Below are 26,559 nucleotides of genomic sequence, written 5' to 3'. Positions count from 1 at the left end.
CCGGGGACACTCTGCAGAGGGCTGGGCAGCTGGGGATCTCAGTGGATGTCCGCACCACAACGGCTGCTGCCTCTGGGAGCTGGGAAGGGAGCCAGCAAGCAGGGCGGGGAAGCCGGCGGTGCACGGCTCCGGCGCCAATTGATATCTCCGCCGGCTCCGCCCTCCCTACGCCTCTGCATGTTCCTGAGGACATCTCTCCTGCACATGCACAAGACTCACCTGCTGCACCAATGTCAGTTACGCCTCTAACATGAGTTATGGGGATCTCAGGATTTGGGGTGATTAGTGTGACCTCACAGCTGTAGAAGAACTTACGCATTGCTGCCATCGGCCCATATTCCTGTCCACATCTTCCCTTGGTAATGGGTTCCTTCAGCAGTTAATCCAATCCAGAATTCCTGTGCTGTGATAGTCACCAGTTTCTGTGGTAATACACAATATAGATGCTAGCATTAGTCTGAGCGCCAAGTAGGATGAGGATACCAAATGCCTGGTCTCCGAATGAACTACAATAGCAAATTAGCTGCTACACCTGCCCTAATATCCTATATAACACAAGGCCAACACTGCTCCTCACCTTGTGGGCACCGATGGCCACTAGATTGCGCCCGATGGAACAATTCAAGTGTTGCTCCATTCGGGTGCATACAGCCCTCTGCACTATTCATTCACAGTGTGCCTTACTTACCTACCCTCCCGCAATGGCCCGGGTGGGTCCCGAAAATTGTCTCCTCCTCGTGGCCCCCCTCCCTCTGCCGATCAAATACCAGCATTTGCTGCTCTTTCAGGAGGAGGCGTGGCTAAAATGATGCAAATCACGTCATTTAGTACCACCCCTACCCGAAGAGCCACAAAAAGTGGGTTTCCTGTGATGTGGGTGGGGCTTAATGGGGTCGGGGTTAATAATGGTAAGCTGCGCCCCTGGTAAAAGCCTCTCCCGGAGAGAAGACTCAAGGTAGGCAAGTATACAGTATACTTTCCTGCATAACCTAGTCCTGAGCCTGCACCATATCCGCCTGATTACATCCTGCCATCAGGCCACCTCCCACGTGCTGCACATCATGTCATCTGTCTGTCGCCCCTTTCCCACTAGATTGTAAGCTCCTCTGCCCTCTGCTTCTCACATGTTGCTTACAGCTCTCTCACTCAGCGGCCATCTTTGCCCGCACACTCTCCTGCTGATAACGGCTCATCTCCTGCCTCTGGCCGCAAGCCACTAGTAGTACGAGGACCACTCCCTCGCTACTAACATCTAAGCTGTAGTGTGTATTGTATTGTGGTGCTTCTTGTTACTGTAATAAGTTATGTCTCCCTGTACCATTCTATCGTATGCCCTCTGTACTGCGCTGCAAAAACACTTATGGTGACATAAATAAAATGCAATAATATTATAACATGGGCAAAACTTTTTACCGGCTGGAGCTGAACGTTTCTGACTTTTAGTGACCTCTGACCTATTACATTGGGCGATGTTGTAATATTTATGATTTTTGTGGAAAAATCAGACATTCCGCAAAATCAGAACAAAATTGACTCCCATCTCATCCCGGACCAGGACTCTACATGTAATACTTAGTACGTCCTTATACTGTCATATACATGGACTGTTATACAGGTAATACTTAGTACGTCCTTATACTGTTATATACACGGACTGTTATACAGGTAATACTTAGTACGTCCTTATACTGTTATATACATGGACTGTGATACAGGTAATACTTAGTACGTCCTTATACTGTTATATACATGGACTGTTATACAGGTAATACTTAGTACGTTCTTATACTGTCATATACATGGACTGTTATACAGGTAATACTTAGTACGTCCTTATACTGTTATATACATGGACTGTTATACAGGTAATACTTAGTACGTGCTTATACTGTTATATACATGGACTGTTATACAGGTAATACTTAGTACGTCCTTATACTGTTATATACATGGACTGTTATACAGGTAATACTTAGTACGTCCTTATACTGTTATATACATGGACTGTTATACAGGTAATACTCAGTACGTCCTTATACTGTTATATACATGGACTGTTATACAGGTAATACTTAGTACGTCCTTATACTGTCATATACATGGACTGTTATACAGGTAATAGTTAGTACGTCCTTATACTGTCATATACATGGACTGTGATACAGGTAATACTTAGTACGTCCTTATACTGTGATATACATGGACTGTTATACAGGTAATACTTAGTACGTCCTTATACTGTCATATACATGGACTGTTATACAGGTAATACTTAGTACGTCCTTATACTGTTATATACATGGACTGTTATACAGGTAATACTTAGTACGTCCTTATACTGTTATATACATGGACTGTTATACAGGTAATACTTAGTACGTCCTTATACTGTCATATACATGACTGTGATACAGGTAATACTTAGTACGTCCTTATACTGTTATATACATGGACTGTGATACAGGTAATACTTAGTACGTCCTTATACTGTCATATACATGGACTGTGATACAGGTAATACTTAGTACGTCCTTATACTGTTATATACATGGACTGTTATACATGTAATACTTAGTACGTCCTTATACCGTTATATACATGGACTGTTATACAGGTAATACTTAGTACGTCCTTATACTGTTATATACATGGACTGTTATACAGGTAATACTTAGTACGTCCTTATACTGTCATATACATGACTGTGATACAGGTAATACTTAGTACGTCCTTATACTGTTATATACATGGACTGTGATACAGGTAATACTTAGTACGTCCTTATACTGTTATATACATGGACTGTTATACATGTAATACTTAGTACGTCCTTATACTGTTATATACATGGACTGTTATACATGTAATACTTAGTACGTCCTTATACCGTTATATACATGGACTGTTATACAGGTAATACTTAGTACGTCCTTATACCGTTATATACATGGACTGTTATACAGGTAATACTTAGTACGTCCTTATACTGTCATATACATGACTGTGATACAGGTAATACTTAGTACGTCCTTATACTGTTATATACATGGACTGTGATACAGGTAATACTTAGTACGTCCTTATACTGTTATATACATGGACTGTTATACATGTAATACTTAGTACGTCCTTATACCGTTATATACATGGACTGTTATACAGGTAATACTTAGTACGTCCTTATACTGTTATATACATGGACTGTTATACAGGTAATACTTAGTACGTCCTTATACTGTTATATACATGGACTGTTATACAGGTAATACTTAGTACGTCCTTATACTGTTATATACATGGACTGTTATACAGGTAATACTTAGTACGTCCTTATACTGTCATATACATGACTGTGATACAGGTAATACTTAGTACGTCCTTATACTGTTATATACATGGACTGTTATACAGGTAATACTTAGTACGTCCTTATACTGTTATATACACGGACTGTTATACAGGTAATACTTAGTACGTCCTTATACTGTTATATACATGGACTGTGATACAGGTAATACTTAGGACGTCCTTATACTGTGATATACATGGACTGTTATACAGGTAATACTTAGTACGTCCTTATACTGTCATATACATGGACTGTTATACAGGTAATACTTAGTACGTTCTTATACTGTCATATACATGGACTGTTATACAGGTAATACTTAGTACGTCCTTATACTGTCATATACATGGACTGTTATACATGTAATACTTAGTACATCCTTATACTGTTATATACATGGACTGTTATACAGGTAATACTTAGTACGTCCTTATACTGTTATATACATGGACTGTGATACAGGTAATACTTAGTACGTCCTTATACTGTTATATACATGGACTGTTATACAGGTAATACTTAGTACGTCCTTATACTGTTATATACACGGACTGTTATACAGGTAATACTTAGTACGTCCTTATACTGTTATATACATGGACTGTGATACAGGTAATACTTAGGACGTCCTTATACTGTGATATACATGGACTGTTATACAGGTAATACTTAGTACGTCCTTATACTGTTATATACATGGACTGTTATACATGTAATACTTAGTACGTCCTTATACTGTCATATACATGGACTGTTATACAGGTAATACTTAGTACGTCCTTATACTGTTATATACATGGACTGTTATACAGGTAATACTTAGTACGTCCTTATACTGTTATATACATGGACTGTTATACAGGTAATACTTAGTACGTCCTTATACTGTTATATACATGGACTGTTATACAGGTAATACTTAGTACGTCCTTATACTGTTATATACATGGACTGTTATACAGGTAATACTTAGTACGTCCTTATACTGTTATATACATGGACTGTTATACAGGTAATACTTAGTACGTCCTTATACCGTTATATACATGGACTGTTATACATGTAATACTTAGTACGTCCTTATACTGTTATATACATGGACTGTTATACAGGTAATACTTAGTACGTCCTTATACCGTTATATACATGGACTGTTATACATGTAATACTTAGTACGTCCTTATACTGTGATATACATGGACTGTGATACAGGTAATACTTAGTATGTCCTTATACTGTTATATACATGGACTGTTATACAGGTAATACTTAGTACGTCCTTATACTGTTATATACATGGACTGTTATACAGGTAATACTCAGTACGTCCTTATACTGTTATATACATGGACTGTTATACAGGTAATACTTAGTACGTCCTTATACTGTTATATACATGGACTGTTATACAGGTAATACTTAGTACGTGCTTATACTGTTATATACATGGACTGTTATACAGGTAATACTTAGTATGTCCTTATACTGTTATATACATGGACTGTTATACAGGTAATACTCAGTACGTCCTTATACTGTTATATACATGGACTGTTATACAGGTAATACTCAGTACGTCCTTATACTGTTATATACATGGACTGTGATACAGGTAATACTTAGTACGTCCTTATACTGTTATATACATGGACTGTGATACAGGTAATACTTAGTACGTCCTTATACCGTTATATACATGGACTGTTATACAGGTAATACTTAGTACGTCCTTATACTGTTATATACATGGACTGTTATACAGGTAATACTTAGTACGTCCTTATACTGTTATATACATGGACTGTTATACAGGTAATACTTAGTACGTCCTTATACTGTTATATACATGGACTGTTATACAGGTAATACTTAGTACGTCCTTATACTGTCATATACATGACTGTGATACAGGTAATACTTAGTACGTCCTTATACTGTTATATACATGGACTGTTATACAGGTAATACTTAGTACGTCCTTATACTGTTATATACACGGACTGTTATACAGGTAATACTTAGTACGTCCTTATACTGTTATATACATGGACTGTGATACAGGTAATACTTAGGACGTCCTTATACTGTGATATACATGGACTGTTATACAGGTAATACTTAGTACGTCCTTATACTGTCATATACATGGACTGTTATACAGGTAATACTTAGTACGTTCTTATACTGTCATATACATGGACTGTTATACAGGTAATACTTAGTACGTCCTTATACTGTCATATACATGGACTGTTATACATGTAATACTTAGTACATCCTTATACTGTTATATACATGGACTGTTATACAGGTAATACTTAGTACGTCCTTATACTGTTATATACATGGACTGTGATACAGGTAATACTTAGTACGTCCTTATACTGTTATATACATGGACTGTTATACAGGTAATACTTAGTACGTCCTTATACTGTTATATACACGGACTGTTATACAGGTAATACTTAGTACGTCCTTATACTGTTATATACATGGACTGTGATACAGGTAATACTTAGGACGTCCTTATACTGTGATATACATGGACTGTTATACAGGTAATACTTAGTACGTCCTTATACTGTTATATACATGGACTGTTATACATGTAATACTTAGTACGTCCTTATACTGTCATATACATGGACTGTTATACAGGTAATACTTAGTACGTCCTTATACTGTTATATACATGGACTGTTATACAGGTAATACTTAGTACGTCCTTATACTGTTATATACATGGACTGTTATACAGGTAATACTTAGTACGTCCTTATACTGTTATATACATGGACTGTTATACAGGTAATACTTAGTACGTCCTTATACTGTTATATACATGGACTGTTATACAGGTAATACTTAGTACGTCCTTATACTGTTATATACATGGACTGTTATACAGGTAATACTTAGTACGTCCTTATACCGTTATATACATGGACTGTTATACATGTAATACTTAGTACGTCCTTATACTGTTATATACATGGACTGTTATACAGGTAATACTTAGTACGTCCTTATACCGTTATATACATGGACTGTTATACATGTAATACTTAGTACGTCCTTATACTGTGATATACATGGACTGTGATACAGGTAATACTTAGTATGTCCTTATACTGTTATATACATGGACTGTTATACAGGTAATACTTAGTACGTCCTTATACTGTTATATACATGGACTGTTATACAGGTAATACTCAGTACGTCCTTATACTGTTATATACATGGACTGTTATACAGGTAATACTTAGTACGTCCTTATACTGTTATATACATGGACTGTTATACAGGTAATACTTAGTACGTGCTTATACTGTTATATACATGGACTGTTATACAGGTAATACTTAGTATGTCCTTATACTGTTATATACATGGACTGTTATACAGGTAATACTCAGTACGTCCTTATACTGTTATATACATGGACTGTTATACAGGTAATACTCAGTACGTCCTTATACTGTTATATACATGGACTGTGATACAGGTAATACTTAGTACGTCCTTATACTGTTATATACATGGACTGTGATACAGGTAATACTTAGTACGTCCTTATACTGTTATATACATGGACTGTTATACAGGTAATACTTAGTACGTCCTTATACTGTTATATACATGGACTGTTATACAGGTAATACTTAGTACGTCCTTATACTGTTATATACATGGACTGTTATACAGGTAATACTTAGTACGTCCTTATACTGTTATATACATGGACTGTTATACAGGTAATACTTAGTACGTGCTTATACTGTTATATACATGGACTGTTATACAGGTAATACTTAGTACGTCCTTATACTGTTATATACATGGACTGTTATACAGGTAATACCTAGTAAGTCCTTATACTGTTATATACATGGACTGTTATACAGGTAATACTTAGTACGTCCTTATACTGTCATATACATGGACTGTTATACAGGTAATACTTAGTACGTTCTTATACTGTCATATACATGGACTGTTATACAGGTAATACTTAGTACGTCCTTATACTGTTATATACATGGACTGTTATACAGGTAATACTTAGTACGTCGTTATACTGTGATATACATGGACTGTTATACATGTAAAACTTAGTACGTCCTTATACTGTCATATACATGGACTGTGATACAGGTAATACTTAGTACGTCCTTATACTGTTATATACATGGACTGTGATACAGGTAATACTTAGTACGTCCTTATACTGTTATATACATGGACTGTTATACAGGTAATACTTAGTACGTCCTTATACTGTTATATACATGGACTGTTATACAGGTAATACTTAGTACGTCCTTATACTGTTATATACATGGACTGTTATACAGGTAATACTTAGTACGTCCTTATACTGTTATATACATGGACTGTTATACAGGTAATACTTAGTACGTCCTTATACTGTGATATACATGACTGTGATACAGGTAATACTTAGTACGTCCTTATACTGTTATATACATGGACTGTTATACAGGTAATACTTAGTATGTCCTTATACTGTCATATACATGGACTGTTATACAGGTAATACTTAGTACGTTCTTATACTGTTATATACATGGACGGTTATACAGGTAATACTTAGTACGTCCTTATACTGTTATATACATGGACTGTTATACAGGTAATACTTAGTACGTCCTTATACTGTTATATACATGACTGTGATACAGGTAATACTTAGTACGTCCTTATACTGTTATATACATGGACTGTTATACAGGTAATACTTAGTACGTCCTTATACTGTCATATACATGGACTGTTATACAGGTAATACTTAGTACGTTCTTATACTGTTATATACATGGACGGTGATACAGGTAATACTTAGTACATCCTTATACTGTTATATACATGGACTGTTATACAGGTAATACTTAGTACGTCCTTATACTGTTATATACATGGACGGTGATACAGGTAATACTTAGTACGTCCTTATACTGTTATATACATGGACTGTTATACAGGTAATACTTAGTACGTCCTTATACTGGTATATACATGGACTGTTATACAGGTAATACTTAGTACGTCCTTATACTGTTATATAATTGGACTGTTATACAGGTAATACTTAGTACGTCCTTATACTGTTATATACATGGACGGTGATACAGGTAATACTTAGTACGTCCTTATACTGTTATATACATGGACTGTTATACAGGTAATACTTAGTACGTCCTTATACTGTTATATACATGGACTGTGATACAGGTAATACTCAGTACGTCCTTATACTGTCATATACATGGACTGTTATACAGGTAATACTTAGTACGTCCTTATACTGTTATATACATGGACTGTTATACAGGTAATACTTAGTACGTCCTTATACTGTCATATACATGGACTGTTATACAGGTAATACTTAGTACGTCCTTATACTGTCATATACTTAGACTGTTATACAGGTAATACTTAGTACGTCCTTATACTGTTATATACATGGACTGTTATACAGGTAATACTTAGTACGTCCTTGTACTGTTATATACATGGACTGTTATACAGGTAATACTTAGTACGTCCTTATACTTTTATATACATGGACTGTTATACAGGTAATACTTAGTACGTCCTTATACTGTGATATACATGGACTGTTATACAGGTTATACTTAGTACCTCCTTATACTGTTATATACATGGACTATGATACAGGTAATACTTAGTACGTCCTTATACTGTTATATACATGGACTGTTATACAGGTAATACTTAGTACGTCCTTATACTGTGATATACATCGACTGTTATACAGGTAATACTTAGTACGTCCTTATACTGTGATATACATCGACTGTTATACACGTAATACTTAGTACGTCCTTATACTGTTATATACATGGACTGTTATACAGGTAATACTTAGTACGTCCTTATACTGTTATATACATGGACTGTTATACAGGTAATACTTAGTACGTCCTTATACTGTCATATACATGGACTGTTATACAGGTAATACTAAGTACCTCCTTATACTGTTATATACCTGGACTGTTATACAGGTAATACTTAGTACGTCCTTATACTGTTATATACCTGGACTGTTATACAGGTAATACTTAGTACGTCCTTATACTGTTATATACATGGACTGTTATACAGGTAATACTTAGTACGTCCTTATACTGTCATATACATGGACTGTTATACAGGTAATACTAAGTACCTCCTTATACTGTTATATACATGGACTGTTATACAGGTAATACTTAGTACGTCCTTATACTGTCATATACATGGACTGTTATACAGGTAATACTAAGTACCTCCTTATACTGTTATATACATGGACTGTTATACAGGTAATACTTAGTACGTCCTTATACTGTCATATACATGGACTGTTATACAGGTAATACTAAGTACCTCCTTATACTGTTATATACATGGACTGTTATACAGGTAATACTTAGTACGTTCTTATACTGTCATATACATGGACTGTTATACAGGTAATACTTAGTACGTCCTTATACTGTTATATACATGGACTGTTATACAGGTAATACTTAGTACGTCCTTATACTGTGATATACATGGACTGTTATACATGTAATACTTAGTACGTCCTTATACTGTTATATACATGGACTGTTATACAGGTAATACTTAGTACGTCCTTATACTGTTATATACATGGACTGTTATACAGGTAATACTTAGTACGTCCTTATACTGTTATATACATGGACTGTTATACAGGTAATACTTAGTACGTCCTTATACTGTTATATACATGGACTGTTATACAGGTAATACTTAGTACGTCCTTATACTGTTATATACATGGACTGTTATACAGGTAATACTCAGTACGTCCTTATACTGTTATATACATGGACTGTGATACAGGTAATACTTAGTACGTCCTTATACTGTTATATACATGGACTGTTATACAGGTAATACTTAGTACCTCCTTATACTGTTATATACATGGACTGTGATACAGGTAATACTTAGTACGTCCTTATACTGTGATATACATGGACTGTTATATAGGTAATACTTAGTACGTCCTTATACTGTCATATACATGGACTGTGATACAGGTAATACTTAGTACGTCCTTATACTGTCATATACATGGACTGTTATACAGGTAATACTTAGTAGTCCTTATACTGTTATATACATGGACTGTTATACAGGTAATACTTAGTACGTCCTTATACTGTTATATACATGGACTGTTATACAGGTAATACTTAGTACGTCCTTATACTGTTATATACATAGACGGTGATACAGGTAATACTTAGTACGTCCTTATACTGTTATATACATGGACTGTTATACAGGTAATACTTAGTACGTCCTTATACTGTTATATACATGGACGGTGATACAGGTAATACTTAGTACGTCCTTATACTGTTATATACATGGACTGTTATACAGGTAATACTTAGTACGTCCTTATACTGTTATATACATGGACTGTGATACAGGTAATACTCAGTACGTCCTTATACTGTCATATACATGGACTGTTATACAGGTAATACTTAGTACGTCCTTATACTGTTATATACATGGACTGTTATACAGGTAATACTTAGTACGTCCTTATACTGTCATATACATGGACTATTATACAGGTAATACTTAGTACGTCCTTATACTGTCATATACATAGACTGTTATACAGGTAATACTTAGTACGTCCTTATACTGTTATATACATGGACTGTTATACAGGTAATACTTAGTACGTCCTTATACTGTCATATACATAGACTGTTATACAGGTAATACTTAGTACGTCCTTATACTGTTATATACATGGACTGTTATACAGGTAATACTTAGTACGTCCTTATACTGGTATATACATGGACTGTTATACAGGTAATACTTAGTACGTCCTTATACTGTCATATACATGGACTGTTATACAGGTAATACTTAGTACGTCCTTATACTGTTATATACATGGACTGTTATACATGTAATACTTAGTACGTCCTTATACTGTTATATACATGGACTGTTATACAGGTAATACTTAGTACGTCTTTATACTGTTATATACATGGACTGTTATACAGGTAATACTTAGTATGTCCTTATACTGTTATATACATGGACTGTTATACAGGTAATACTAAGTACCTCCTTATACTGTTATATACATGGACTGTTATACAGGTAATACTTAGTACGTCCTTATACTGTCATATACATGGACTGTTATACAGGTAATACTTAGTACGTCCTTATACTGTCATATACATGGACTGTTATACAGGTAATACTTAGTACGTCCTTATACTGGTATATACATGGACTGTTATACAGGTAATACTTAGTACGTCCTTATACTGGTATATACATGGACTGTTATACAGGTAATACTTAGTACGTCCTTATACTGTCATATACATGGACTGTTATACAGGTAATACTTAGTACGTCCTTATACTGTTATATACATGGACTGTTATACATGTAATACTTAGTACGTCCTTATACTGTTATATACATGGACTGTTATACAGGTAATACTTAGTACGTCCTTATACTGTTATATACATGGACTGTTATACAGGTAATACTTAGTATGTCCTTATACTGTTATATACATGGACTGTTATACAGGTAATACTAAGTACCTCCTTATACTGTTATATACATGGACTGTTATACAGGTAATACTTAGTACGTCCTTATACTGTCATATACATGGACTGTTATACAGGTAATACTTAGTACGTCCTTATACTGTTATATACATGGACTGTTATACATGTAATACTTAGTACGTCCTTATACTGTTATATACATGGACTGTTATACAGGTAATACTTAGTACGTCCTTATACTGTTATATACATGGACTGTTATACAGGTAATACTTAGTACGTCCTTATACTGTTATATACATGGACTGTTATACAGGTAATACTTAGTATGTCCTTATACTGTCATATACATGGACTGTTATACAGGTAATACTTAGTACGTCATTATACTGTTATATACATGGACTGTTATACAGGTAATACTTAGGGCCTTATACTGTTATATACATGGACTGTTATACAGGTAATACTTAGTACGTCCTTATACTGTTATATACATGGACTGTTATACATGTAATACTTAGTACGTCCTTATACTGTTATATACATGGACTGTTATACAGGTAATACTTAGTACGTCCTTATACTGTTATATCCATGGACTGTTATACAGGTAATACTTAGTACGTCCTTATACTGTTATATACATGGACTGTTATACAGGTAATACTCAGTACGTCCTTATACTGTTATATACATGGACTGTTATACAGGTAATACTTAGTACGTCCTTATACTGTTATATACATGGACTGTTATACAGGTAATACGTAGTACGTCCTTATACTGTTATATACATGGACTGTTATACAGGTAATACTTAGTACGTCCTTATAGTGTTATATACATGGACTGTTATACAGGTAATACTTAGTACGTCCTTATAGTGTTATATACATGGACTGTTATACAGGTAATACTTAGTACGTCCTTATACTGTTATATACATGGACTGTTATACAGGTAATACTTAGTACCTCCTTATACTGTTATATACATGGACTGTTATACAGGTAATACTTAGTACGTCCTTATACTGTTATATCCATGGACTGTTATACAGGTAATACTTAGTACGTCCTTATACTGTTATATACATGGACTGTTATACAGGTAATACTTAGTACGTCCTTATACTGTTATATACATGGACTGTTATACAGGTAATACGTAGTACGTCCTTATACTGTTATATACATGGACTGTTATACAGGTAATACTTAGTACGTCCTTATACTGGTATATACATGGACTGTTATACAGGTAATACTTAGTACGTCCTTATACTGTTATATACATGGACGGTGATACAGGTAATACTTAGTACGTCCTTATACTGTTATATACATGGACTGTTATACAGGTAATACTTAGTACGTCCTTATACTGGTATATACATGGACTGTTATACAGGTAATACTTAGTACGTCCTTATACTGTTATATAATTGGACTGTTATACAGGTAATACTTAGTACGTCCTTATACTGTTATATACATGGACGGTGATACAGGTAATACTTAGTACGTCCTTATACTGTTATATACATGGACTGTTATACAGGTAATACTTAGCACGTCCTTATACTGTTATATACATGGACGGTGATACAGGTAATACTTAGTACGTCCTTATACTGTTATATACATGGACTGTTATACAGGTAATACTTAGTACGTCCTTATACTGTTATATACATGGACTGTGATACAGGTAATACTCAGTACGTCCTTATACTGTCATATACATGGACTGTTATACAGGTAATACTTAGTACGTCCTTATACTGTTATATACATGGACTGTTATACAGGTAATACTTAGTACGTCCTTATACTGTCATATACATGGACTGTTATACAGGTAATACTTAGTACGTCCTTATACTGTCATATACATAGACTGTTATACAGGTAATACTTAGTACGTCCTTATACTGTTATATACATGGACTGTTATACAGGTAATACTTAGTACGTCCTTGTACTGTTATATACATGGACTGTTATACAGGTAATACTTAGTACGTCCTTATACTTTTATATACATGGACTGTTATACAGGTAATACTTAGTACGTCCTTATACTGTGATATACATGGACTGTGATACAGGTAATACTTAGTACGTCCTTATACTGTTATATACATGGACTGTTATACAGGTAATACTTAGTACGTCCTTATACTGTTATATACATGGGCTGTTATACAGGTAATACTTAGTACGTCCTTATACTGTTATATACATGGACTGTTATACAGGTAATACTAAGTACCTCCTTATACTGTTATATACATGGACTGTGATACAGGTAATACTTAGTACGTCCTTATACTGTTATATACATGGACTGTTATACAGGTAATACTTAGTACGTCCTTATACTGTTATATACATGGACTGTTATACAGGTAATACTTAGTACGTCCTTATACTGTTATATACATGGACTGTTATACAGGTAATACTAAGTACCTCCTTATACTGTTATATACATGGACTGTTATACAGGTAATACTTAGTACGTCCTTATACTGTTATATACATGGACTGTTATACAGGTAATACTTAGTACGTCCTTATACTGTTATATACATGGACTGTTATACAGGTAATACTTAGTACGTCCTTATACTGTCATATACATGGACTGTGATACAGGTAATACTTAGTACGTCCTTATACTGTTATATACATGGACTGTTATACAGGTAATACTTAGTACAACCTTATACTGTTATATACATGGACTGTTATACAGGTAATACTTAGTACGTCCTTATACTGTTATATACATGGACTGTTATACAGGTAATACTTAGTACGTCCTTATACTGTCATATACATGGACTGTGATACAGGTAATACTTAGTACGTCCTTATACTGTTATATACATGGACTGTTATACAGGTAATACTTAGTACGTCCTTATACTGTCATATACATGGACTGTGATACAGGTAATACTTAGTACGTCCTTATACTGTTATATACATGGACTGTTATACAGGTAATACTTAGTACAACCTTATACTGTTATATACATGGACTGTTATACAGGTAATACTTAGTACGTCCTTATACTGTTATATACATGGACTGTGATACAGGTAATAATTAGTACGTCCTTATACTGTGATATACATGGACTGTTATACAGGTTATACTTAGTACCTCCTTATACTGTTATATACATGGACTATGATACAGGTAATACTTAGTACGTCCTTATACTGTTATATACATGGACTGTTATACAGGTAATACTTAGTACGTCCTTATACTGTGATATACATCGACTGTTATACAGGTAATACTTAGTACCTCCTTATACTGTTATATACATGGACTGTTATACAGGTAATACTTAGTACCTCCTTATACTGTGATATACATGGACTGTTATACATGTAATACTTAGTACGTCCTTATACTGTGATATACATCGACTGTTATCTACGTAATACTTAGTACGTCCTTATACTGTTATATACATGGACTGTTATACAGGTAATACTTAGTACGTCCTTATACTGTTATATACATGGACTGTTATACAGGTAATACTTAGTACCTCCTTATACTGTGATATACATGGACTGTTATACAGGTAATACTTAGTACGTCCTTATACTGTGATATACATCGACTGTTATCTACGTAATACTTAGTACGTCCTTATACTGTTATATACATGGACTGTTATACAGGTAATACTTAGTACGTCCTTATACTGTTATATACATGGACTGTTATACAGGTAATACTTAGTACGTCCTTATACTGTCATATACATGGACTGTTATACAGGTAATACTAAGTACCTCCTTATACTGTTATATACCTGGACTGTTATACAGGTAATACTTAGTACGTCCTTATACTGTTATATACCTGGACTGTTATACAGGTAATACTTAGTACGTCCTTATACTGTTATATACATGGACTGTTATACAGGTAATACTTAGTACGTCCTTATACTGTCATATACATGGACTGTTATACAGGTAATACTAAGTACCTCCTTATACTGTTATATACATGGACTGTTATACAGGTAATACTTAGTACGTCCTTATACTGTCATATACATGGACTGTTATACAGGTAATACTAAGTACCTCCTTATACTGTTATATACATGGACTGTTATACAGGTAATACTTAGTACGTTCTTATACTGTCATATACATGGACTGTTATACAGGTAATACTTAGTACGTCCTTATACTGTTATATACATGGACTGTTATACAGGTAATACTTAGTACGTCCTTATACTGTGATATACATGGACTGTTATACATGTAATACTTAGTACGTCCTTATACTGTTATATACATGGACTGTTATACAGGTAATACTTAGTACGTCCTTATACTGTTATATACATGGACTGTTATACAGGTAATACTTAGTACGTCCTTATACTGTTATATACATGGACTGTTATACAGGTAATACTTAGTACGTCCTTATACTGTTATATACATGGACTGTTATACAGGTAATACTTAGTACGTCCTTATACTGTTATATACATGGACTGTTATACAGGTAATACTTAGTACCTCCTTATACTGTTATATACATGGACTGTGATACAGGTAATACTTAGTACGTCCTTATACTGTGATATACATGGACTGTTATATAGGTAATACTTAGTACGTCCTTATACTGTCATATACATGGACTGTGATACAGGTAATACTTAGTACCTCCTTATACTGTTATATACATGGACTGTGATACAGGTAATACTTAGTACGTCCTTATACTGTGATATACATGGACTGTTATATAGGTAATACTTAGTACGTCCTTATACTGTCATATACATGGACTGTGATACAGGTAATACTTAGTACGTCCTTATACTGTCATATACATGGACTGTTATACAGGTAATACTTAGTAGTCCTTATACTGTTATATACATGGACTGTTATACAGGTAATACTTAGTACGTCCTTATACTGTTATATACATGGACTGTTATACAGCTAATACTTAGTACGTCCTTATACTGTTATATACATGGACGGTGATACAGGTAATACTTAGTACGTCTTTATACTGTTATATACATGGACTGTTATACAGGTAATACTTAGTACGTCCTTATACTGTTATATACATGGACGGTGATACAGGTAATACTTAGTACGTCCTTATACTGTTATATACATGGACTGTTATACAGGTAATACTTAGTACGTCCTTATACTGTTATATACATGGACTGTGATACAGGTAATACTCAGTACGTCCTTATACTGTCATAAACATGGACTGTTATACAGGTAATACTTAGTACGTCCTTATACTGTTATATACATGGACTGTTATACAGGTAATACTTAGTACGTCCTTATACTGTCATATACATGGACTGTTATACAGGTAATACTTAGTACGTCCTTATACTGTCATATACATGGACTGTTATACAGGTAATACTTAGTACGTCCTTATACTGTTATATACATGGACTGTTATACAGGTAATACTTAGTACGTCCTTATACTGTCATATACATAGACTGTTATACAGGTAATACTTAGTACGTCCTTATACTGTCATATACATGGACTGTTATACAGGTAATACTTAGTACGTCCTTATACTGTTATATACATGGACTGTTATACAGGTAATACTTAGTACGTCCTTATACTGTTATATACATGGACTGTTATACAGGTAATACTTAGTACGTCCTTATACTGTTATATACATGGACTGTTATACAGGTAATACTTAGTACGTCCTTATACTGTTATATACATGGACTGTGATACAGGTAATACTTAGTACGTCCTTATACTGGTATATACATGGACTGTTATACAGGTAATACTTAGTACGTCCTTATACTGTCATATACATGGACTGTTATACAGGTAATACTTAGTTCGTCCTTATACTGTTATATACATGGACTGTTATACATGTAATACTTAGTACGTCCTTATACTGTTATATACATGGACTGTTATACAGGTAATACTTAGTACGTCCTTATACTGTTATATACATGGACTGTTATACAGGTAATGCTTAGTACGTCCTTATACTGTTATATACATGGACTGTTATACAGGTAATACTTAGTACGTCCTTATACTGTTATATACACTGACTGTTATACAGGTAATACTTAGTACGTCCTTATACTGTCATATACATGGACTGTTATACAGGTAATACTTAGTACGTCCTTATACTGTGATATACATGGACTGTTATACAGGTAATACTTAGTAAGTCCTTATACTGTGATATACATGGACTGTTATACAGGTAATACTTAGTACGTCCTTATACTGTTATATACATGGACTGTTATACAGGTAATACTTAGTACGTCCTTATACTGTGATATACATGGACTGTTATACAGGTAATACTTAGTAAGTCCTTATACTGTTATATACATGGACTGTTATACAGGTAATACTTAGTACGTCCTTATACTGTTATATACATGGACTGTGATACAGGTAATACTTAGTACCTCCTTATACTGTTATATACATGGACTGTGATACAGGTAATACTTAGTACCTCCTTATACTGTTATATACATGGACTGTTATACAGGTAATACTTAGTATGTCCTTATACTGTTATATACATGGACTGTTATACAGGTAATACTAAGTACCTCCTTATACTGTTATATACATGGACTGTTATACAGGTAATACTTAGTACGTCCTTATACTGTCATATACATGGACTGTTATACAGGTAATACTTAGTACGTCCTTATACTGTCATATACATGGACTGTTATACAGGTAATACTTAGTACGTCCTTATACTGTTATATACATGGACTGTTATACAGGTAATACTTAGTACCTCCTTATACTGTTATATACATGGACTGTTATACAGGTAATACTTAGTAGTCCTTATACTGTTATATACATGGACTGTTATACAGGTAATACTTAGTACGTCCATATACTGTGATATACATGGACTGTTATACAGGTTATACTTAGTACCTCTTTATACTGTTATATACATGGACTGTGATACAGGTAATACTTAGTACGTCCTTATACTGTTATATACATGGACTGTTATACAGGTAATACTTAGTACGTCCTTATACTGTGATATACATCGACTGTTATACAGGTAATACTTAGTACGTCCTTATACTGTGATATACATCGACTGTTATACAGGTAATACTTAGTACGTCCTTATACTGTTATATACATGGACTGTTATACAGGTAATACTTAGTACGTCCTTATATTGTTATATACATGGACTGTTATACAGGTAATACTTAGTACGTCCTTATACTGTCATATACATGGACTGTTATACAGGTAATACTAAGTACCTCCTTATACTGTTATATACCTGGACTGTTATACAGGTAATACTTAGTACGTCCTTATACTGTTATATACCTGGACTGTTATACAGGTAATACTTAGTACGTCCTTATACTGTTATATACATGGACTGTTATACAGGTAATACTTAGTACGTCCTTATACTGTCATATACATGGACTGTTATACAGGTAATACTAAGTACCTCCTTATACTGTTATATACATGGACTGTTATACAGGTAATACTTAGTACGTCCTTATACTGTCATATACATGGACTGTTATACAGGTAATACTAAGTACCTCCTTATACTGTTATATACATGGACTGTTATACAGGTAATACTTAGTACGTTCTTATACTGTCATATACATGGACTGTTATACAGGTAATACTTAGTACGTCCTTATACTGTTATATACATGGACTGTTATACAGGTAATACTTAGTACGTCCTTATACTGTGATATACATGGACTGTTATACATGTAATACTTAGTACGTCCTTATACTGTTATATACATGGACTGTTATACAGGTAATACTTAGTACGTCCTTATACTGTTATATACATGGACTGTTATACAGGTAATACTTAGTACGTCCTTATACTGTTATATACATGGACTGTTATACAGGTAATACTTAGTACGTCCTTATACTGTTATATACATGGACTGTTATACAGGTAATACTTAGTACGTCCTTATACTGTTATATACATGGACTGTTATACAGGTAATACTTAGTATGTCCTTATACTGTCATATACATGGACTGTTATACAGGTAATACTTAGTACGTCATTATACTGTTATATACATGGACTGTTATACAGGTAATACTTAGGGCCTTATACTGTTATATACATGGACTGTTATACAGGTAATACTTAGTACGTCCTTATACTGTTATATACATGGACTGTTATACATATAATACTTAGTACGTCCTTATACTGTTATATACATGGACTGTTATACAGGTAATACTTAGTACGTCCTTATACTGTTATATCCATGGACTGTTATACAGGTAATACTCAGTACGTCCTTATACTGTTATATACATGGACTGTTATACAGGTAATACTCAGTACGTCCTTATACTGTTATATACATGGACTGTTATACAGGTAATACTTAGTACGTCCTTATACTGTTATATACATGGACTGTTATACAGGTAATACGTAGTACGTCCTTATACTGTTATATACATGGACTGTTATACAGGTAATACTTAGTACGTCCTTATACTGTTATATACATGGACTGTTATACAGGTAATACTTAGTACGTCCTTATAGTGTTATATACATGGACTGTTATACAGGTAATACTTAGTACGTCCTTATACTGTTATATACATGGACTGTTATGCAGGTAATACTTAGTACCTCCTTATACTGTTATATACATGGACTGTTATGCAGGTAATACTTAGTACGTCCTTATACTGTTATATCCATGGACTGTTATACAGGTAATACTTAGTACGTCCTTATACTGTTATATACATGGACTGTTATACAGGTAATACTCAGTACGTCCTTATACTGTTATATACATGGACTGTTATACAGGTAATACTTAGTACGTCCTTATACTGTTATATACATGGACTGTTATACAGGTAATACGTAGTACGTCCTTATACTGTTATATACATGGACTGTTATACAGGTAATACTTAGTACGTCCTTATACTGTTATATACATAGACTGTTATACAGGTAATACTTAGTACGTCCTTATACTGTGATATACATGGACTGTGATACAGGTAATACTTAGTACGTCCTTATACTGTTATATACATGGACTGTTATACAGGTAATACTTAGTACGTCCTTATACTGTTATATACATGGACTGTTATACAGGTAATACTTAGTACGTCCTTATACTGTTATATACATGGACTGTGATACAGGTAATACTTAGTACGTCCTTATAGTGTTATATACATGGAATGTTATACAGGTAATACTTAGTACGTCCTTATACTGTTATATACATGGACTGTTATACAGGTAATACTTAGTACGTCCTTATACTGTTATAGACATGGACTGTTATACAGGTAATACTTAGTACGTCCTTATACTGTCATATACATGGACTGTTATACAGGTAATACTTAGTACATCCTTATACTGTTATATACATGGACTGTTATACATGTAATACTTAGTACGTCCTTATACCGTTATATACATGGACTGTTATACAGGTAATACTTAGTACGTCCTTATACTGTTATATACATGGACTGTTATACAGGTAATACTTAGTACGTCCTTATACTGTTATATACATGGACTGTTATACAGGTAATACTTAGTACGTCCTTATACTGTTATATACATGGACTGTTATACAGGTAATACTTAGTACGTCCTTATACTGTCATATACATGACTGTGATACAGGTAATACTTAGTACGTCCTTATACTGTTATATACATGGACTGTTATACAGGTAATACTTAGTACGTCCTTATACTGTTATATACATGGACTGTTATACAGGTAATACTTAGTACGTCCTTATACTGTTATATACATGGACTGTGATACAGGTAATACTTAGTACGTCCTTATAGTGTTATATACATGGAATGTTATACAGGTAATACTTAGTACGTCCTTATACTGTTATATACATGGACTGTTATACAGGTAATACTTAGTACGTCCTTATACTGTTATAGACATGGACTGTTATACAGGTAATACTTAGTACGTCCTTATACTGTCATATACATGGACTGTTATACAGGTAATACTTAGTACGTCCTTATACTGTTATATACATGGACTGTTATACATGTAATACTTAGTACGTCCTTATACCGTTATATACATGGACTGTTATACAGGTAATACTTAGTACGTCCTTATACTGTTATATACATGGACTGTTATACAGGTAATACTTAGTACGTCCTTATACTGTTATATACATGGACTGTTATACAGGTAATACTTAGTACGTCCTTATACTGTTATATACATGGACTGTTATACAGGTAATACTTAGTACGTCCTTATACTGTCATATACATGACTGTGATACAGGTAATACTTAGTACGTCCTTATACTGTTATATACATGGACTGTTATACAGGTAATACTTAGTACGTCCTTATACTGTTATATACACGGACTGTTATACAGGTAATACTTAGTACGTCCTTATACTGTTATATACATGGACTGTGATACAGGTAATACTTAGGACGTCCTTATACTGTGATATACATGGACTGTTATACAGGTAATACTTAGTACGTCCTTATACTGTCATATACATGGACTGTTATACAGGTAATACTTAGTACGTTCTTATACTGTCATATACATGGACTGTTATACAGGTAATACTTAGTACGTTCTTATACTGTCATATACATGGACTGTTATACAGGTAATACTTAGTACGTCCTTATACTGTCATATACATGGACTGTTATACATGTAATACTTAGTACATCCTTATACTGTTATATACATGGACTGTTATACAGGTAATACTTAGTACGTCCTTATACTGTTATATACATGGACTGTGATACAGGTAATACTTAGTACGTCCTTATACTGTTATATACATGGACTGTTATACAGGTAATACTTAGTACGTCCTTATACTGTTATATACACGGACTGTTATACAGGTAATACTTAGTACGTCCTTATACTGTTATATACATGGACTGTTATACAGGTAATACTTAGTACGTGCTTATACTGTTATATACATGGACTGTTATACAGGTAATACTTAGTACGTCCTTATACTGTTATATACATGGACTGTTATACAGGTAATACTCAGTACGTCCTTATACTGTTATATACATGGACTGTTATACAGGTAATACTTAGTACGTCCTTATACTGTTATATACATGGACTGTTATACAGGTAATACTTAGTACCTCCTTATACTGTTATATACATGGACTGTTATACAGGTAATACTTAGTAGTCCTTATACTGTTATATACATGGACTGTTATACAGGTAATACTTAGTACGTCCATATACTGTGATATACATGGACTGTTATACAGGTTATACTTAGTACCTCTTTATACTGTTATATACATGGACTGTGATACAGGTAATACTTAGTACGTCCTTATACTGTTATATACATGGACTGTTATACAGGTAATACTTAGTACGTCCTTATACTGTGATATACATCGACTGTTATACAGGTAATACTTAGTACGTCCTTATACTGTGATATACATCGACTGTTATACAGGTAATACTTAGTACGTCCTTATACTGTTATATACATGGACTGTTATACAGGTAATACTTAGTACGTCCTTATATTGTTATATACATGGACTGTTATACAGGTAATACTTAGTACGTCCTTATACTGTCATATACATGGACTGTTATACAGGTAATACTAAGTACCTCCTTATACTGTTATATACCTGGACTGTTATACAGGTAATACTTAGTACGTCCTTATACTGTTATATACCTGGACTGTTATACAGGTAATACTTAGTACGTCCTTATACTGTTATATACATGGACTGTTATACAGGTAATACTTAGTACGTCCTTATACTGTCATATACATGGACTGTTATACAGGTAATACTAAGTACCTCCTTATACTGTTATATACATGGACTGTTATACAGGTAATACTTAGTACGTCCTTATACTGTCATATACATGGACTGTTATACAGGTAATACTAAGTACCTCCTTATACTGTTATATACATGGACTGTTATACAGGTAATACTTAGTACGTTCTTATACTGTCATATACATGGACTGTTATACAGGTAATACTTAGTACGTCCTTATACTGTTATATACATGGACTGTTATACAGGTAATACTTAGTACGTCCTTATACTGTGATATACATGGACTGTTATACATGTAATACTTAGTACGTCCTTATACTGTTATATACATGGACTGTTATACAGGTAATACTTAGTACGTCCTTATACTGTTATATACATGGACTGTTATACAGGTAATACTTAGTACGTCCTTATACTGTTATATACATGGACTGTTATACAGGTAATACTTAGTACGTCCTTATACTGTTATATACATGGACTGTTATACAGGTAATACTTAGTACGTCCTTATACTGTTATATACATGGACTGTTATACAGGTAATACTTAGTATGTCCTTATACTGTCATATACATGGACTGTTATACAGGTAATACTTAGTACGTCATTATACTGTTATATACATGGACTGTTATACAGGTAATACTTAGGGCCTTATACTGTTATATACATGGACTGTTATACAGGTAATACTTAGTACGTCCTTATACTGTTATATACATGGACTGTTATACATATAATACTTAGTACGTCCTTATACTGTTATATACATGGACTGTTATACAGGTAATACTTAGTACGTCCTTATACTGTTATATCCATGGACTGTTATACAGGTAATACTCAGTACGTCCTTATACTGTTATATACATGGACTGTTATACAGGTAATACTCAGTACGTCCTTATACTGTTATATACATGGACTGTTATACAGGTAATACTTAGTACGTCCTTATACTGTTATATACATGGACTGTTATACAGGTAATACGTAGTACGTCCTTATACTGTTATATACATGGACTGTTATACAGGTAATACTTAGTACGTCCTTATACTGTTATATACATGGACTGTTATACAGGTAATACTTAGTACGTCCTTATAGTGTTATATACATGGACTGTTATACAGGTAATACTTAGTACGTCCTTATACTGTTATATACATGGACTGTTATGCAGGTAATACTTAGTACCTCCTTATACTGTTATATACATGGACTGTTATGCAGGTAATACTTAGTACGTCCTTATACTGTTATATCCATGGACTGTTATACAGGTAATACTTAGTACGTCCTTATACTGTTATATACATGGACTGTTATACAGGTAATACTCAGTACGTCCTTATACTGTTATATACATGGACTGTTATACAGGTAATACTTAGTACGTCCTTATACTGTTATATACATGGACTGTTATACAGGTAATACGTAGTACGTCCTTATACTGTTATATACATGGACTGTTATACAGGTAATACTTAGTACGTCCTTATACTGTTATATACATAGACTGTTATACAGGTAATACTTAGTACGTCCTTATACTGTGATATACATGGACTGTGATACAGGTAATACTTAGTACGTCCTTATACTGTTATATACATGGACTGTTATACAGGTAATACTTAGTACGTCCTTATACTGTTATATACATGGACTGTTATACAGGTAATACTTAGTACGTCCTTATACTGTTATATACATGGACTGTGATACAGGTAATACTTAGTACGTCCTTATAGTGTTATATACATGGAATGTTATACAGGTAATACTTAGTACGTCCTTATACTGTTATATACATGGACTGTTATACAGGTAATACTTAGTACGTCCTTATACTGTTATAGACATGGACTGTTATACAGGTAATACTTAGTACGTCCTTATACTGTCATATACATGGACTGTTATACAGGTAATACTTAGTACATCCTTATACTGTTATATACATGGACTGTTATACATGTAATACTTAGTACGTCCTTATACCGTTATATACATGGACTGTTATACAGGTAATACTTAGTACGTCCTTATACTGTTATATACATGGACTGTTATACAGGTAATACTTAGTACGTCCTTATACTGTTATATACATGGACTGTTATACAGGTAATACTTAGTACGTCCTTATACTGTTATATACATGGACTGTTATACAGGTAATACTTAGTACGTCCTTATACTGTCATAAAAATGACTGTGATACAGGTAATACTTAGTACGTCCTTATACTGTTATATACATGGACTGTTATACAGGTAATACTTAGTACGTCCTTATACTGTTATATACATGGACTGTTATACAGGTAATACTTAGTACGTCCTTATACTGTTATATACATGGACTGTGATACAGGTAATACTTAGTACGTCCTTATAGTGTTATATACATGGAATGTTATACAGGTAATACTTAGTACGTCCTTATACTGTTATATACATGGACTGTTATACAGGTAATACTTAGTACGTCCTTATACTGTTATAGACATGGACTGTTATACAGGTAATACTTAGTACGTC

The 26,559-nt window shown here is 33.8% G+C and overlaps 1 protein-coding gene across 1 annotated transcript in view; it reads right to left on the bottom strand.

Annotated features, from left to right (window-relative positions):
• LOC146032651 (C-type lectin domain family 2 member B-like) overlaps positions 1–26,559 on the bottom strand; it is a 191,706-nt gene that overhangs the window by 14,737 nt on the left and 150,410 nt on the right. Inside the window, exon 5 of the mRNA XM_083158506.1 lies at positions 316–422. Within this exon, the coding sequence (XP_083014632.1) occupies positions 316–422 (107 nt within the window). The remainder of the gene's footprint in view (positions 1–315; positions 423–26,559) is intronic.

The sequence above is a fragment of the Crinia signifera genome, chromosome 1 (genome assembly GCF_055691185.1).
Source record: "Crinia signifera chromosome 1, ASM5569118v1, whole genome shotgun sequence".
NCBI classification, from domain to species: Eukaryota; Metazoa; Chordata; class Amphibia; order Anura; family Myobatrachidae; genus Crinia; species Crinia signifera.
Note: the sequence above shows the minus strand (reverse complement) of the source record. Positions and strands in the feature narration are given on the sequence as shown.